The sequence below is a fragment of the Coregonus lavaretus genome, assembly GCF_964263955.1.
Source record: "Coregonus lavaretus genome assembly, chromosome: 37".
Lineage (NCBI taxonomy): Eukaryota > Metazoa > Chordata > Actinopteri > Salmoniformes > Salmonidae > Coregonus > Coregonus lavaretus.
In genome coordinates this window covers 25,485,150-25,504,879 of record NC_140024.1, presented here as the reverse complement: position 1 = coordinate 25,504,879, position 19,730 = coordinate 25,485,150, and the positions used below count along the sequence as shown (strand labels likewise).

The 19,730-nt window shown below is 42.9% G+C and overlaps 1 protein-coding gene across 1 annotated transcript in view; it reads left to right on the top strand.

Annotated features, from left to right (window-relative positions):
- LOC311111387 (dmX-like protein 2) overlaps positions 1 to 19,730 on the top strand; it is an 84,639-nt gene that overhangs the window by 33,666 nt on the left and 31,243 nt on the right. Inside the window, 7 exon segments of the mRNA XM_084154104.1 lie at positions 1 to 41; positions 318 to 483; positions 11,959 to 12,223; positions 14,089 to 14,294; positions 14,814 to 15,224; positions 15,581 to 15,763; positions 16,140 to 16,445. Coding sequence (XP_084010230.1) covers positions 1 to 41; positions 318 to 483; positions 11,959 to 12,223; positions 14,089 to 14,294; positions 14,814 to 15,224; positions 15,581 to 15,763; positions 16,140 to 16,445 — 1,578 coding nt within the window.

Below are 19,730 nucleotides of genomic sequence, written 5' to 3'. Positions count from 1 at the left end.
TACCTGGCCATGAAGAAGGCTGTTCTCTGGGGTCTGTTCAGGTAACGCACATCTGTAAAACACCTGGAGCTCTAGCCAGATCCCAGATCAGTTTGTGTTGTCTTACCTTTTTGTTTAGTTGTTCACCTCTTCTGCACTTTTTTTCTTTAAAATCCACATTTTATGTTTACCCTTGTGTGTCAGAACACGATTACATTAATCATGTACAGTAGGTAAATAATGCATATTCTATTCTCCTCTCCTCTCCTCTCCTCTCCTCTCCTCTCCTCTCCTCTCCTCTCCTCTCCTCTCCTCTCCTCTCCTCTCCTCTCCTCTAGGTCTCAGCGTGATGAGAAGATGACGGTGTTCTTTAAGAATAACTTCAGTGAGGACCGCTGGCGTAAAGCAGCTCTGAAGAACGCTTTCTCTCTGCTGGGGAAACAGCGCTTTGAACAGGCTGCTGCCTTCTTCCTGCTGGCTGGCTCCCTGAAAGATGCCATCGAGGTCTGGAAACACACACACACACACACACACACACACACACACACACACACACACACACACACACACACACACACACACACACACACACACAGTATGTTCCTAGTTTAGACCTACTTCAGCTGCACCTGTATTGTGTCTGTCGTTGCGACACCATCCTCGTCATGGAAACCTGGCACAGACTCATGTTTATGGAAGTCAACTGGGAGGTGTGTCAATGACATGAGACTCTACAGCTGTGTGTCTGTGTGAGTGTGTGAATGCTCTAGTCTAAACCTGAAAGATAAGGTCGTGGGGATGGTTAGCTACGTAAATGTTGGGGTTACTTTACCTTGGGCTGAGGGTGCAACAGCACAGTCTCAACATGCTGATAGCAGGAGAATGGGGTTCCTACTGGAAGTGTTTGGGGATAGTTTACCAGACAGTCCTTTCAAAAGGGCGTCATTGAGGAGAACACTAGATCACACTTTCATCATTTTAGTCTGTCTTAGCCATGAGTCTTTACTGTTTAGTCAGTTTTAGCAAAGAGTCTAAACCAGGAAACTGCCCCTAAATTCATCTATGGTTGTCAGGTTTCTTAATAAGTCTATGTTCTAAACCATGCACATGCAGAACCTGCTTGATGTGTGGACAGTGCCTTGTGTGGCATCTCAGTGTTTTTCATCTCCTCTAACTCTAATCTAACTCTTACTTACTAGTCCTTTATATTCCTTACAGAACACAGCCCAACTCTAACTGTCCTCTACTCTAACTGTCCTCTACTCTCTAACTCTAGCTGTCCTCTATTCTAACTGTCCTCTACTGTAACTCTACTCTAACTCTAACTGTTACTTACTTACTAGGCCTTTGTATTCCTTACGGAACATAGGCCAACTCTAACTGTCCTCTACTCTAACTGTCCTCTACTCTCTAACTCTAGCTGTCCTCTATTCTAACTGTCCTCTACTGTAACTCTACTCTAACTCTAACTGTTACTTACTTACTAGGCCTTTGTATTCCTTACGGAACATAGGCCAACTCTAACTGTCCTCTACTCTAACTGTCCTCTACTCTCTAACTCTAGCTGTCCTCTATTCTAACTGTCCTCTACTGTAACTCTACTCTAACTCTAACTGTTACTTACTTACTAGGCCTTTGTATTCCTTACGGAACATAGGCCAACTCTAACTGTCCTCTACTCTCTAACTCTAGCTGTCCTCTACTCTAACTGTCCTCTACTTTAACTGTCCTCTACTCTCTAACTCTAGCTGTCCTCTACTCTAACTGTCCTCTACTCTAGCTGTCCTCTACTCTAGCTGTCCTCTACTCTAGCTGTCCTCTACTCTAGCTGTCCTCTAACTCTACTCTACTCAAACTGTCCTCTACTCAAACTGTCCTCTACTCTCTAACTCTAGCTGTCCTCTACTCTAACTCTACTCTAACTCTACTCTATTCTAACTGTCCTCTACTCTTTAACTCTAACTGTACTCTACTCTAACTCCAACTCTAACTCTACTGTAACTCTACTCTTAACTCTAACTGTCCTCCACTCTAACTGTCCTCCACTCTAACTGTCCTCCACTCTAACTGTACTCAACTTGAACTCTAACTGTACTCTACTCCAACTGTAACTGTACTCTACTCTACTGTTACTCTTAACTCTACTCTTAACTCTATTCTAACTCTACTGTTACTCTGCTCTAACTCCAACTCTAACTCTACTCTACTGTAACTCTACTCTACTGTAACTCTACTCTAACTGTCCTCTACTCTAACTGTCCTCTACTCTAACTGTCCTCTACTCTAACTGTCCTCTACTCTACTCTTAACTCTACTCTTAACTCTACTCTTAACTCTACTCTTAACTCTACTCTAGCTGTCCTCTACTCTAACTGTCCTCTACTCTAACTGTCCTCTACTCTAACTGTCCTCTACTCTAACTGTCCTCTACTCTAACTGTCCTCTACTCTAACTCTAACTCTCCTCTAACTATAACTCTAACTGTTACTTACTTACTAGGCCTTTGTATTCCTTACGGAACATAGGCCAACTCTAACTGTCCTCTACTCTAACTGTACTCTGCTCTCTAACTCTAGCTGTCCTCTACTCTAACTGTCCTCTACTGTAACTCTACTCTAACTCTAACTGTTACTTACTTACTAGGCCTTTGTATTCCTTACGGAACATAGGCCAACTCTAACTGTCCTCTACTCTCTAACTCTAGCTGTCCTCTACTCTAACTGTCCTCTACTCTAACTCTACTCAAACTCTGCTCTATTCTAACTGTACTCTACTCAAACTCTGCTCTATTCTAACTGTACTCTACTCTAACTCTACTCAAACTCTGTTCTAACTGTCCTCTACTCTACTCTACTCAAACTCTGCTCTACTCTAACTGTACTCTATTATAACTCTACTCTTAACTCTTACTGTCCTCTACTCTTACTGTCCTCTACTCTAACTGTCCTCTACTCTAACTGCACTCTACTCTAACTGCACTCTACTCTAACTGTACTCTATTATAACTCTACTCTTAACTCTTACTGTCCTCTACTCTAACTGTCCTCTACTCTGTCCTCTACTCTAACTGTATTCAACTTGAACTCTAACTGTCCTCTACTCCAACTCTAACTGTACTCTACTCTAACTGTACTCTGCTCTAACTCCAACTCTAACTCTACCCTACTGTAACTCTACTCTTAACTCTAACTGTCCTCTACTCTAACTGTCCTCTACTCTAACTGTCCTCTACTCTAACTGTCCTCTACTCTAACTGTCCTCTACTCTAACTGTCCTCCACTCTAACTGTCCTCTGATCTAACTGTACTCAACTTGAACTCTAACTGTACTCTACTCGAACTCTAACTGTACTCTACTCTACTGTTACTCTTAACTCTACTCTTAACTCTACTCTTAACTCTACTCTTAACTCTACTCTTAACTCTACTCTTAACTCTACTCTAACTCTACTCAAACTCTGCTCTATTCTAACTGTACTCTACTCTAACTCTACTCAAACTCTGTTCTAACTGTCCTCTACTCTAACTGTCCTCTACTCTAACTGTCCTCTACTCTAACTGTCCTCTACTCTAGCTGTGCTCTACTCTAGCTGTCCTCTACTCTAGCTGTCCTCTACTCTAGCTGTCCTCTACTCTAGCTGTCCTCTAACTCTACTCTACGCAAACTGTCCTCTACTCAAACTGTCCTCTACTCTCTAACTCTAGCTGTCCTCTACTCTAACTCTACTCTAACTCTACTCTATTCTAACTGTCCTCTACTCTCTAACTCTAACTGTACTCTACTCTAACTCCAACTCTAACTCTACTGTAACTCTACTCTTAACTCTAACTGTCCTCCACTCTAACTGTCCTCCACTCTAACTGTCCTCCACTCTAACTGTCCTCCACTCTAACTGTACTCAACTTGAACTCTAACTGTACTCTACTCCAACTGTAACTGTACTCTACTCTACTGTTACTCTTAACTCTACTCTTAACTCTATTCTAACTCTACTGTTACTCTGCTCTAACTCCAACTCTAACTCTACTCTACTGTAACTCTACTCTACTGTAACTCTACTCTAACTGTCCTCTACTCTAACTGTCCTCTACTCTAACTGTCCTCTACTCTAACTGTCCTCTACTCTAACTGTTCTCTACTCTAACTGTACTCTACTCTAACTGTCCTCTACTCTACTCTTAACTCTACTCTTAACTCTACTCTTAACTCTACTCTTAACTCTACTCTTAACTCTACTCTAGCTGTCCTCTACTCTAACTGTCCTCTACTCTAACTGTCCTCTACTCTAACTGTCCTCTACTCTAACTGTCCTCTACTCTAACTGTCCTCTACTCTAACTGTCCTCTACTCTAACTGTCCTCTACTCTAACTGTCCTCTACTCTAACTGTCCTCTACTCTAACTGTCCTCTACTCTAACTGTCCTCTACTCTAACTGTCCTCTACTCTAACTGTCCTCTACTCTAACTGTCCTCTACTCTAACTGTCCTCTACTCTAACTGTCCTCTACTCCAACTCTAACTCTCCTCTAACTATAACTCTAACTGTTACTTACTTACTAGGCCTTTGTATTCCTTACGGAACATAGGCCAACTCTAACTGTCCTCTACTCTCTAACTCTAGCTGTCCTCTACTCTAACTCGTCTCAAACTCTGCTCTATTCTAACTGTACTCTACTCAAACTCTGCTCTATTCTAACTGTACTCTACTCTAACTCTACTCAAACTCTGTTCTAACTGTCCTCTACTCTACTCAAACTCTGCTCTACTCTAACTGTACTCTATTATAACTCTACTCTTAACTCTTACTGTCCTCTACTCTTACTGTCCTCTACTCTAACTGTCCTCTACTCTAACTGCACTCTACTCTAACTGTACTCTATTATAACTCTACTCTTAACTCTTACTACCCTCTACTCTAACTGTCCTCTACTCTGTCCTCTACTCTAACTGTATTCAACTTGAACTCTAACTGTCCTCTACTCCAACTCTAACTGTACTCTACTCTAACTGTACTCTGCTCTAACTCCAACTCTAACTCTACCCTACTGTAACTCTACTCTTAACTCTAACTGTCCTCTACTCTAACTGTCCTCTACTCTAACTGTCCTCCACTCTAACTGTCCTCTGATCTAACTGTACTCAATTTGAACTCTAACTGTACTCTACTCGAACTCTAACTGTACTCTACTCTACTGTTACTCTTAACTCTACTCTTAACTCTACTCTTAACTCTACTCTTAACTCTACTCTAACTCTACTCAAACTCTGCTCTATTCTAACTGTACTCTACTCTAACTCTACTCAAACTCTGTTCTAACTGTCCTCTACTCTAACTGTCCTCTACTCTAACTGTCCTCGACTCTAACTGTCCTCTACTCTAACTGCACTCTACTCTAACTGTCCTCTACTCTAACTGTCCTCTACTCTAACTGTCCTCTACTCTAACTGTCCTCTACTCTAACTGCACTCTACTCTAACTGCACTCTACTCTAACTGCACTCTACTCTAACTGCACTCTACTCTAACTGTACTCTATTATAACTATACTCTTAACTCTTACTGTCCTCTACTCTAACTGTCCTCTACTCTAACTGTCCTCTACTCTAACTGCACTCTACTCTAACTGCACTCTACTCTAACTGTACTCTATTATAACTCTACTCTTAACTCTTACTGTCCTCTACTCTAACTGTCCTCTACTCTGTCCTCTACTCTAACTGTATTCAACTTGAACTCTAACTGTCCTCTACTCCAACTCTAACTGTACTCTACTCTAACTGTACTCTGCTCTAACTCCAACTCTAACTCTACCCTACTGTAACTCTACTCTTAACTCTAACTGTCCTCTACTCTAACTGTCCTCTACTCTAACTGTCCTCTACTCTAACTGTCCTCCACTCTAACTGTCCTCTGATCTAACTGTACTCAATTTGAACTCTAACTGTACTCTACTCGAACTCTAACTGTACTCTACTCTACTGTTACTCTTAACTCTACTCTTAACTCTACTCTTAACTCTACTCTTAACTCTACTCTAACTCTACTCAAACTCTGCTCTATTCTAACTGTACTCTACTCAAACTCTGTTCTAACTGTCCTCTACTCTAACTGTCCTCTACTCTAACTGTCCTCGACTCTAACTGTCCTCTACTCTAACTGCACTCTACTCTAACTGTCCTCTACTCTAACTGTCCTCTACTCTAACTGTCCTCTACTCTAACTGTCCTCTACTCTAACTGTCCTCTACTCTAACTGTCCTCTACTCTAACTGTCCTCTACTCTAACTGTCCTCTACTCTAACTGTCCTCTACTCTAACTGTCCTCCACTCTAACTGTCCTCCACTCTAACTGTCCTCTGATCTAACTGTACTCAATTTGAACTCTAACTGTACTCTACTCGAACTCTAACTGTACTCTACTCTACTGTTACTCTTAACTCTACTCTTAACTCTACTCTTAACTCTACTCTTAACTCTACTCTTAACTCTACTCTAACTCTACTCAAACTCTGCTCTATTCTAACTGTACTCTACTCAAACTCTAACTGTACTCTACTCTAACTGTCCTCCACTCTAACTGTCCTCTGATCTAACTGTACTCAATTTGAACTCTAACTGTACTCTACTCGAACTCTAACTGTACTCTACTCTACTGTTACTCTTAACTCTACTCTTAACTCTACTCTTAACTCTACTCTTAACTCTACTCTAACTCTACTCAAACTCTGCTCTATTCTAACTGTACTCTACTCAAACTCTGTTCTAACTGTCCTCTACTCTAACTGTCCTCTACTCTAACTGTCCTCGACTCTAACTGTCCTCTACTCTAACTGCACTCTACTCTAACTGTCCTCTACTCTAACTGTCCTCTACTCTAACTGTCCTCTACTCTAACTGTCCTCTACTCTAACTGTCCTCTACTCTAACTGTCCTCTACTCTAACTGTCCTCTACTCTAACTGCACTCTACTCTAACTGTCCTCTACTCTAACTGTCCTCTACTCTAACTGTCCTCTACTCTAACTGTCCTCTACTCTAACTGTCCTCTACTCTAACTGTCCTCTACTCTAACTGTCCTCCACTCTAACTGTCCTCTGATCTAACTGTACTCAATTTGAACTCTAACTGTACTCTACTCGAACTCTAACTGTACTCTACTCTACTGTTACTCTTAACTCTACTCTTAACTCTACTCTTAACTCTACTCTTAACTCTACTCTAACTCTACTCAAACTCTGCTCTATTCTAACTGTACTCTACTCAAACTCTGTTCTAACTGTCCTCTACTCTAACTGTCCTCTACTCTAACTGTCCTCGACTCTAACTGTCCTCTACTCTAACTGCACTCTACTCTAACTGTCCTCTACTCTAACTGTCCTCTACTCTAACTGTCCTCTACTCTAACTGTCCTCTACTCTAACTGTCCTCTACTCTAACTGTCCTCTACTCTAACTGTCCTCTACTCTAACTGCACTCTACTCTAACTGCACTCTACTCTAACTGCACTCTACTCTATCTGTACTCTATTATAACTATACTCTTAACTCTTACTGTCCTCTACTCTAACTGTCCTCTACTCTGTCCTCTACTCTAACTGTATTCAACTTGAACTCTAACTGTCCTCTACTCCAACTCTAACTGTACTCTACTCTAACTGTCCTCTACTCCAACTCTAACTGTACTCTACTCTAACTGTACTCTGCTCTAACTCCAACTCTAACTCTACCCTACTGTAACTCTACTCTTAACTCTAACTGTCCTCTACTCTAACTGTCCTCTACTCTAACTGTCCTCTACTCTAACTGTCCTCTACTCTAACTGTTCTCTACTCTAACTGTCCTCTACTCTAACCGTCCTCTACTCTAACTGTCCTCTACTCTAACTGTCCTCTACTCTAACTGTCCTCTACTCTAACTGTCCTCTACTCTAACTGTCCTCTACTCTAACTGTCCTCTACTCTAACTGTCCTCTACTCCAACTCTAACTCTCCTCTAACTATAACTCTAACTGTTACTTACTTACTAGGCCTTTGTATTCCTTACGGAACATAGGCCAACTCTAACTGTCCTCTACTCTCTAACTCTAGCTGTCCTCTACTCTAACTGTCCTCTACTCTAACTCTACTCAAACTCTGCTCTATTCTAACTGTACTCTACTCAAACTCTGCTCTATTCTAACTGTACTCTACTCTAACTCTACTCAAACTCTGTTCTAACTGTCCTCTACTCTACTCTACTCAAACTCTGCTCTACTCTAACTGTACTCTATTATAACTCTACTCTTAACTCTTACTGTCCTCTACTCTAACTGTCATCTACTCTAACTGTCCTCTACTCTAACTGTATTCAACTTGAACTCTAACTTTACTCTACTCAAACTCTAACTGTCCTCTACTCCAACTCTAACTGTCCTCTACTCCAACTCCAACTCTAACTCTACCCTACTGTAACTCTACTCTTAACTCTTACTGTCCTCTACTCTAACTGTCCTCTACTCTAACTGTCCTCTACTCTAACTGTCCTCTGCTCTAACTGTACTCAACTTGAACTCTAACTGTACTCTACTCGAACTCTAACTGTACTCTACTCTAACTGTACTCTACTCTACTGTTACTCTTAACTCTACTCTTAACTCTACTCTTAACTCTACTGTAACTGTCCTCTACTCTAGCTGTCCTCTACTCTAGCTGTCCTCTACTCTAACTGTCCTCTACTCTAACGTCCTCTACTCTAACTGTCCTCTACTCTAACTGTATTCAACTTGAACTCTAACTTTACTCTACTCAAACTCTAACTGTCCTCTACTCCAACTCCAACTCTAACTCTACCCTACTGTAACTCTACTCTTAACTCTTACTGTCCTCTACTCTAACTGTCCTCTACTCTAACTGTCCTCTGCTCTAACTGTACTCAACTTGAACTCTACTCTACTCTAACTGTCCACTGATCTAACTGTACTCAACTTGAACTCTAACTGTACTCTACTCGAACTATAACTGTACTCTACTCTAACTGTACTCTACTCTACTGTTACTCTTAACTCTACTCTTAACTCTACTCTAACTCTACTCAAACTCTGCTCTATTCTAACTGTACTCTACTCTAACTCTACTCAAACTCTGTTCTAACTGTCCTCGACTCTAACTGTCCTCGACTCTAACTGTCCTCGACTCTAACTGTCCTCGACTCTAACTGCACTCTATTATAACTCTACTCTTAACTCTTACTGTCCTCTACTCTAACTGTCCTCTACTCTAACTGTCCTCTACTCAAACTCTGCTCTACTCTAACTGTACTCTACTCTAACTGCACTCTACTCTAACTGTACTCTATTATAACTCTACTCTTAACTCTAACTGTCCTCTACTCTAACTGTCCTCTACTCTAACTGTCCTCTACTCTAACTGCACTCTACTCTAACTGTACTCTATTATAACTCTACTCTTAACTCTTACTGTCCTCTACTCTAACTGTCCTCTACTCTGTCCTCTACTCTAACTGTATTCAACTTGAACTCTAACTGTCCTCTACTCCAACTCTAACTGTCCTCTACTCTAACTGTCCTCTACTCTAACTGCACTCTACTCTAACTGCACTCTACTCTAACTCTACTCTTAACTCTTACTGTCCTCTACTCTATCTGTCCTCTACTCTGTCCTCTACTCTAACTGTATTCAACTTGAACTCTAACTGTCCTCTACTCCAACTCTAACTGTACTCTACTCTAACTGCACTCTACTCTAACTGTACTCTATTATAACTCTACTCTTAACTCTAACTGTCCTCTACTCTAACTGTCCTCTACTCTAACTGTCCTCTACTCTAACTGTCCTCTACTCTAACTGCACTCTACTCTAACTGTACTCTATTATAACTCTACTCTTAACTCTTACTGTCCTCTACTCTAACTGTCCTCTACTCTGTCCTCTACTCTAACTGTATTCAACTTGAACTCTAACTGTCCTCTACTCCAACTCTAACTGTACTCTACTCTAACTGTACTCTGCTCTAACTCCAACTCTAACTCTACCCTACTGTAACTCTACTCTTAACTCTAACTGTCCTCTACTCTAACTGTCCTCTACTCTAACTGTCCTCTACTCTAACTGTCCTCCACTCTAACTGTCCTCTGATCTAACTGTACTCAACTTGAACTCTAACTGTACTCTACTCGAACTATAACTGTACTCTACTCTAACTGTACTCTACTCTACTGTTACTCTTAACTCTACTCTTAACTCTACTCTTAACTCTACTCTTAACTCTACTCTTAACTCTACTCTTAACTCTACTCTTAACTCTACTCAAACTCTGCTCTATTCTAACTGTACTCTACTCTAACTCTACTCAAACTCTGTTCTAACTGTCCTCTACTCTAACTGTCCTCTACTCTAACTGTCCTCGACTCTAACTGTCCTCTACTCTAACTGCACTCTACTCTAACTGTACTCTATTATAACTCTACTCTTAACTCTTACTGTCCTCTACTCTAACTGTCCTCTACTCAAACTCTGCTCTACTCTAACTGTACTCTACTCTAACTGTACTCTACTCTAACTGCACTCTACTCTAACTGTACTCTATTATAACTCTACTCTTAACTCTAACTGTCCTCTACTCTAACTGTCCTCTACTCTAACTGTCCTCTACTCTAACTGTCCTCTACTCTAACTGCACTCTACTCTAACTGCACTCTACTCTAACTGCACTCTACTCTAACTGTACTCTATTATAACTCTACTCTTAACTCTTACTGTCCTCTACTCTAACTGTCCTCTACTCTGTCCTCTACTCTAACTGTATTCAACTTGAACTCTAACTGTCCTCTACTCCAACTCTAACTGTACTCTACTCTAACTGTACTCTGCTCTAACTCCAACTCTAACTCTACCCTACTGTAACTCTACTCTTAACTCTAACTGTCCTCTACTCTAACTGTCCTCTACTCTAACTGTCCTCTACTCTAACTGTCCTCCACTCTAACTGTCCTCCACTCTAACTGTCCTCCACTCTAACTGTCCTCCACTCTAACTGTCCTCCACTTGAACTCTACTCTACTCTAACTGTACTCTACTCTAACTGTACTCAACTTGAACTCTAACTGTACTCTACTCGAACTCTAACTGTACTCTACTCGAACTCTAACTGTACTCTACTCCAACTCTAACTGTACTCTACTCCAACTCTAACTGTACTCTACTCTACTGTTACTCTTTACTCTACTCTAACTCTATTCTAACTCCACTCTACTGTAACTCTACTCTTAACTCTAACTGTACTCTACTCTAACAGTACTCTACTCTAACTGTCCTCTACTCCCTCCAACTCTAATTCTAACTCTACTATAACTCTACTGTAAATTTGCTCTAACTCTACTCTACTCTAACTCTAACTGTCCTCTACTCTCTAACTCTAGCTGTCCTCTACTCTAACTGTCCTCTACTCTAACTCTACTCTAACTCTAACTGTTACTTATTCCTTACGGAACATAGGCCAACTCTAACTGTCCTCTACTCTAACTGTACTCAAACTCTGCTCTATTCTAACTGTCCTCTACTGTAACTATACTCTAACTCTACTCTAACTCTAACTGTTACTTACTTACTAGGCCTTTGTATTCCTTACGGAACATAGGCCAACTCTAACTGTCCTCTACTCTAACTGTCCTCTACTCTCTAACTCTAGCTGTCCTCTATTCTAACTGTCCTCTACTGTAACTCTACTCAAACTCTGCTCTACTCTAACTGTCCTCTACTCTAACTCTACTCAAACTCTGCTCTATTCTAACTGTCCTCTACTCTAACTCTACTCAAACTCTACTCTACTCTAACTGTCCTCTACTCTAACTCTACTCAAACTCTGCTCTATTCTAACTGTCCTCTACTCTAACTCTACTCTACTCTAACTGTACTCTACTCTACTCTAACCGTTACTCTAACTCTACTCTAACTCTAACTCCAATTTTCCCCTTCTCCTCTCTAGGTGTGCTTGGAGAAGATGGAAGATATCCAGTTGGCCATGGTAGTAGCCAGGCTGTACGAGGCTGACTATGAGAGCAGTTCCACCTGCCAAGCCATCCTGTATGAGAAGGTTTTGGGCTGCCAGAGGGACGGGTCGGGGTACCACTGCACCAAACTGCACCCGGACCCGTTCCTACGCAGCATAGCCTTCTGGATCATGAAGGACTACACCAAGGCCTTGGACACGCTGCTAGAGTGCATCCCCAAAGAGGACGATGAGAACCCTGGTGAGAGCAGCATGGTGGTAGATCACACACTCAGAAAAATAAATAAAAAAAATAAATAAACTTCAGTTAGTGCTAAATACGGCTGCTAGAATCCTGACTAGAACCAAGAAATTTGATCATATTACTCCAGTGCTAGCTTCCCTACACTGGCTTCCTGTTAAGGCAAGGGCTGATTTCAAGGTTTTACTGTTAACCTATAAAGCGTTACATGGGCTTGCTCCTACCTATCTTTCCGAGTTGGTCCTGCCGTACATACCAATACGTACGCTACGGTCACAAGACGCAGGCCTCCTAATTGTCCCTAGAATTTCTAAGCAAACAGCGGGAGGCAGGGCTTTCTCCTATAGATCTCCATTTTTATGGAACAGTCTGCCTACCCATGTGAGAGACGCAGACTCGGTCTCAACCTTTAAGTCTTTACTGAAGACTTATCTCTTCAGTAGGTCATATGATTGAGTGTAGTCTGGCCCAGGAGTGTGAAGGTGAACGGAAAGGCTGGAGCAACGAACAGCCCTTGCTGTCTCTGCCAGGCCGGTTCCCCTCTCCACTGGGGTTCTCTGCCTCTAACCCTGTTGCAGGGGCTGAGTCACTGGCCTGCTGGTGCTCTTTCATGCCGTCCCTGGGAGGGGTGCGTCACTTGAGTGGGTTGAGTTACTGACGTGATCTTCCTGTCTGGGTTGGCGCCCCCCCCCCCCTTGGTTTGTGCTGTGGTGGAGACCTCTGTGGGCTATACTCGGCCTTGTCTCAGGATTGTAAGTTGGTGGTTGGGGATATCCCTCTAGTGGTGCGGGGGCTGTGCTTTGGCGGAGTGGGTGGGGTTATATCCTTCCTGTTTGGCCCTGTCCGGGGGTTTCTTCGGATGGGGCCACAGTGTCTCCGGACCGCTCCTGTCTCAGCCTCCAGTATTTATGCTGCAGTAGTTTATGTGTCGGGGGGCTGGGGTTAGTTGGTTATACCTGGAGTACTTCTCCTGTCTTATCCAGTGTCCTGTGTGAATTTAAGTATGCTCTCTCTAATTCTCTCGTTCTCTCTTTCTCTCTGAGAACCTGAGCCCTAGGACCATACGTCAGGACTACCGGGCATGATGACACCCTGCTGCCCCCAGTCCGCCTGGCCTTGCTGCTATTCCAGTTTCAACTGTTCTGCCTGCGGCTACGAAACCCCTACCTGTCCCAGACCTGCTGTTTTCAACTCTAAATGATCGGCTATGAAAAGCCAACTGAGAGACCTGAGCCCTAGGACCATACGTCGGGACTACCGGCCGTGGTGACTCCTTGCTATCCCCAGTCCGCCTGGCCTTGCTGCTATTCCAGTTTAAACTGTTCTGCCTGCGGTTATGGAACCCCTACCTGTCCCAGACCTGCTGTTTTAAACTCTAATGATCGGCTATGAAAAGCCAACTGAGATTTATTCCTGATTATTATTTGACCATGCTTGTCACTTATGAACATTTTTGAACATCTTGGCATGGTTCTGTTATAATCTCCACCCGGCACAGCCAGAAGAGGACTGGCCACCCCTCATAGCCTGGTTCCTCTCTAGGTTTCTTCCTAGGTTTTGCCTTTCTAGGGAGTTTTTCCTAGCCACCGTGCTTCTACACCTGCATTACTAGCTGTTTGGGGTTTTAGGCTGGGTTTCTGTACAGCACTTCGAGATATTAGCTGATGTAAGAAGGGCTATATAAAATAAAATTGATTGATTGAGAGGGGACAGGGATGTTTCAGCCTAGCGCTGATGCTATATTCTAACTGGATTGCATTGACCTCTCTCTACCTCTTACTCTCTTTCTTTCTTTCTTTCTCTCTCCATGTCTCCCTCTCCTCTCCCCCTCCCTCCCTCCTCTATCCCTCTCTATCCCCCCCCAGATGTGATGGTGAAGTCGTGTAACCCGGTGGTGTTTAGTTTCTATAACTACTTGAGGACACACCCCCTGATCATCCGCCGCCACTACGCGTCCCCTGAGGGCGCTGTGACATCATCACTAGGCCTCACCTCGGAGAAGAGCAGCGTCGACGAGATCAACCTCATCGAACGCAAACTCTTCTTCACCACCGCCAACGCACACTTCAAGGTCTTTGATTTGATTTGTTTTAATCAATCATTTAAAAACTAAATTCAACCACACGTGGCTACAATGCATTTAGAAGCATCGAAGATAACACAAGAAAGTTGACGACTTAAAAAACTAGATTGTACTATACCTGTTGTATAGTACTTATTGTAAGGTGTAATGAGGCACGGCATTAAAAACAGTAGTCATGGTGTACTATCAGTATTTTAAGATTAGTATCATTTTTTATCTCACCTTTATAAGTAAAGGATAAGTTAATTAATATAAAAGTAATGTTACTAATAAGGAGATGGAGTGGGGGTAAGGCCCTGCGATAGACTACTGTCCTGTCCAGGGGGTGTACTTGTACATCAAGCTGCCTCACGCTACAGAAACAGGAGATAGACTACTGTCCTCTCCAGGGGGTGTAGTTGTACATCAAGCTGCCTCACGCTACAGAAACAGGAGAGAGAGAGCAACGGCTTGTGAAAGGCTACTTACTAATGTTACTAATAGTGATTATTCTGTTTTCTAATAAAGGTGGGCTGTCCAGTGCTTGCCCTGGAGGTGCTCTCCAAGATCCCCAAGGTGACCAAGAAGTCAGTCTCCTCGTCCCCCCTGAGTAAAGGCTCTTCCATGGCCAACGTCAGCTCCAGCCTGCCCCTGGAGAATGGGAACCAGGGGGACCTGGACTGGGCCTCTCCTGCCCCAGTTAAGGCCACTCCTGCCTGGGGTACAGAGGAGAGCTCAGCCACACTGGACTGGAGCCAGCCTCTGGTCAAAGTGGAGGACGATGGACTGCAGCTGGACTGGGGAGATGATAAGAAGGATGAAGATGATGATGATGATGATGGTGGTGGTCTGACAATGAAGAAGACTGAGGTGGAGACCAAAGATGACAAGGGATCTGGGGGGGTGAGACCACCTGGGCTGCAGAGAGCGGACTCTCAGGTAGGGCTGGCAACAATATAAGCAACAGTCAATATTATCAATAGTCAATATAATTGATTGTTGAGATTACTTTAAAAGAAAAGGAAGTTGATACGTCAGCTTTGTGAGTCTAAGTGATACTGGAAAAAGCAGTGTGTGGGTTTTCCTTGTCTGTTAAGATATCATCAAAAAAGAAAATTACGCTTTTTTTAACACGATAATGAATTTTCTTGTTTATTGAAAATATCTAATGTATTAGTCTAATTTAAAATCTTTGTTTTTCTGTGAGAAAATGATACAGGTATGATACTGTTAATATAGAGTTATTATGACAGTAATTGAGTGGTAGATATTTCCATAACCATCTCTGCTCTCAGGGTGAGTCTGAGGTGGATGTGATCGCAGAGCAGCTGAAGTTCCGCGCTTGTCTGAAGATTCTGATGACTGAGCTACGTACGCTAGCTACGGGCTATGAGGTGGACGGAGGGAAGCTGCGCTTTCAGCTCTACAGCTGGTTAGAGAAGGAGATAGGAGCCATGCACCGCATCTGCAACTACAAGGTACTCACACACACTTAATCTGCAACTACAAGGTACACACACACACACCGCATCTGCAACTACAAGGTACACACACACACACCGCATCTGCAACTACAAGGTACACAGCTCCCCTTTAAAGGACACTCAGAGGGTTGCACATTTCTGGTAACTTTCCCAAAATGTCAGTTTACTTCCTGAATTGACTGGATTTAAATGTAATTGACCCCAACCATGACACCTACTAGAGCCTAACCACCAACTCCTCATCAGCCATACTATACCAGAAGTGCATTGAGTTGAATTGAAAACTGTATTTACTTTAACTGCTACTGCTACCATAAACATCTTAAAGATCTTACCTTAATAAAACCCGCTATCCTTTTCTCTTCTTCAGGTGTTGGGGAAGGAGGAGAGCCAGGAGGTGGAGAGATGGGAGGATGGAGGAGGAGTAGAGGACGTGTTTGAGGAGTCCCTGGGGGGTGGCGGGGGTACAGAGACGGGGGCGTATGAGCGCCACCAGATGGAGCGCAGGCGTCTTGCGGCCAAGCAGCTTCATGCTGAGAGGAGGAAGGCGTGGCTGAGGAAGAACCAGGCTCTGCTCCGGGTCTTCCTGTCCTACTGCAGCCTGCACGGGGCCAAGGGAGGGGGGGTCACCTCTGTACGCATGGAGCTCATCTTCCTGCTCCAGGAGAGCCAACAGGTAGGTGCTGAAGACACACACAGGTCAGATACATGCTCTCTCCTCTCTCTCTCTGTCTCGCTCTCTCTCCTCTCTCTCTCTGTCTCACTCCCTCTCCTCTCTCTCTCTCTGTCTCACTCCCTCTCCTCTCTCTCTCTCTGTCTCTCTCTGTCTCTCTCTCCTCTCTCAATTCAATTCAATTCAATTTCAATGTAAGGGCTTTATTGGCATGGGAAACGTGTGTTAACATTGCCAAAGCAAGTGAAGTAAATAAAAGTGAAATAAACAATAAATATTAACAGTAAACATTACACTCAGAAGTTTCAAAAGAAAAAAGACATTTCAAATGTCATATTATGTGTATATATACAGTGTTGTAACAATGTGCAAATAGTTAAAGTACAAATGGGAAAATAAATAAACATAACTATGGGTTGTATTTACAATGGTGTTTGTTCTTCACTGGTTGCCCTTTTCTTGTGGCAACAGGTCACAAATCTTGCAGCTGTGATGGCACACTGTGGTTTTTCACCCAGTAGATAAGGGAGTTGATCAAAATTGGGTTTGTTTTTGAATTCTTTGTGGATCGCTGTAATCTGAGGGAAATATGTGTCTCTAATATGGTCATAAATTTGGCAGGAGGTTAGGAAGTGCAGCTCAGTTTCCACCTCATTTTGTGGGCAGTGTGCACATAGCCTGTCTTCTCTTGAGAGCCAGGCTTTCCTTAAGTTTGGGTCAGTCACAGTGGTCAGGTATTCTGCCACTGTGTACTCTCTGTTTAGGGCCAAATAGCATTCTAGTTTGCTCTGTTTTTTTGTTTGTTCTTTCCAATGTGTCAAGTAATAATTCTCTTTTTGTTTTCTCATGATTTGGTTGGGTCTAGTTGTGTTGTTGTTGTCCTGGGGCTGTGTGGGGTCTGTTTGTGTTTGTGAACAGAGCCCCAGGACAAGCTTACTTAGGGTACTCTTCTCCAAGTTCATCTCTCTGTAGGTGATGGCTTTGTTATGGAAGGTTTGGGAATCGCTTCCTTTTAAGTGGTTATAGAATTTAATGGCTCTTTTCTGGATTTTGATAATTAGCGGGTATTGGCCTAATTCTGCTCTGCATGCATTATTTGGTGTTTTACGTTGTACACGGAGGATGTTTTTGCAGAATTCTGCATGCAGAGGCTCAATTTGGTGTTTGTCCCATTTTGTGAATTCTTGGTTGGTGAGCGGACCCCAGACCTCAGAACCATAAAGGGCAATGGGTTCTATAACTGATTCAAGTATTTTTAGCCAGATCCTAATTGGTATGTCAAATTTTATGTTCCTTTTGATGGCATAGAAGGCCCTTCTTGCCTTGTCTCTCAGATCGTTCACAGCTTTGTGGAAGTTACCTGTGGTGCTGATGTTTAGGCCGAGGTATGTATAGTTTTTTGTGTGCTATAGGGCAACGGTGTCTAGATGGAATTTGTATTTGTGGTCCTGGCAACTGGACCTTTTTTGGAACACCATTATTTTAGTCTTACTGAGATTTACTGTCAGGGCCCAGTTCTGACAGAATCTGTGCAGAAGATCTAGGTGCTGCTGTAGGCCCTCCTTGGTTGGTGACAGAAGCACCAGATCATCAGCAAACAGAAGACATTTGACTTCAGATTCTAGTAGGGTGAGGCCGGGTGCTGCAGACTGTTCTAGTGCCCTCGCCAATTCGTTTATATATATACAGTGGGGAAAAAAAGTATTTAGTCAGCCACCAATTGTGCAAGTTCTCCCACTTAAAAAGATGAGAGAGGCCTGTAATTTTCATCATAGGTACACGTCAACTATGACAGACAAAATGAGAAAAACAATTCCAGAAAATCACATTGTAGGAATTTTAATGAATTTATTAGCAAATTATTGTGGAAAATAAGTATTTGGTCAATAACAAAAGTTTCTCAATACTTTGTAATATACCCTTTGTTGGCAATGACACAGGTCAAACGTTTTCTGTAAGTCTTCACAAGGTTTACACACACTGTTGCTGGTATTTTGGCCCATTCCTCCATGCAGATCTCCTCTAGAGCAGTGATGTTTTGGGGCTGTCGCTGGGCAACACGGACTTTCAACTCCCTCCAAAGATTTTCTATGGGGTTGAGATCTGGAGACTGGCTAGGCCACTCCAGGACCTTGAAATGCTTCTTACGAAGCCACTCCTTCGTTGCCCGGGCGGTGTGTTTGGGATCATTGTCATGCTGAAAGACCCGGCCACGTTTCATCTTCAATGCCATGCTGATGGAAGGAGGTTTTCACTCAAAATCTCATGATACATGGCCCCATTCATTCTTTCCTTTACACGGATCAGTCGTCCTGGTCCCTTTGCAGAAAAACAGCCCCAAAGCATGATGTTTCCACCCCTATGCTTCACAGTAGGTATGGTGTTCTTTGGATGCAGCTCAGCATTCTTTGTCCTCCAAACACGACGAGTTGAGTTTTTACCAAAAAGTTATATTTTGGTTTCATCTGACCATATGACATTCTCCCAATCCTCTTCTGGATCATCCAAATGCACTCTAGCAAACTTCAGACGGGCCTGGACTTGTACTGGCTTAAGCAGGGGGACACGTCTTGCACTGCAGGATTTGAGTCCCTGGCGGCGTAGTGTGTTACTGATGGTAGGCTTCGTTACTTTGGTTCCAGCTCTCTGCAGGTCATTCACTAGGTCCCCCCGTGTGGTCCTGGGATTTTTGCTCACCGTTCTTGTGATCATTTTGACCCCACAGGGTGAGATCTTGCGTGGAGCCCCAGATCGAGGGAGATTATCAGTGGTCTTGTATGTCTTCCATTTCTTAATAATTGCTCCCACAGTTGATTTCTTCAAACCAAGCTGCTTACCTATTGCAGATTCAGTCTTCCCAGCCTGGTGAAGGTCTACAATTTTGTTTCTGGTGTCCTTTGACAGCTCTTTGGTCTTGGCCATAGTGGAGTTTGGAGTGTGACTGTTTGAGGTTGTGGACAGGTGTCTTTTATACTGATAACAAGTTCAAACAGGTGCCATTAATACAGGTAACGAGTGGAGGACAGAGGAGCCTCTTAAAGAAGAAGTTACAGGTCTGTGAGAGCCAGAAATCTTGCTTATTTGTAGGTGACCAAATACTTATTTTCCACCATAATTTGCAAAAAAATTCATTAAAAATCCTACAATGTGATTTTCTGGAATTGTTTTTCTCAATTTGTCTGTCATAGTTGACGTGTACCTATGATGAAAATTACAGGCCTCTCTCATCTTTTTAAGTGGGAGAACTTGCACAATTGGTGGCTGACTAAATACTTTTTTTCCCCACTG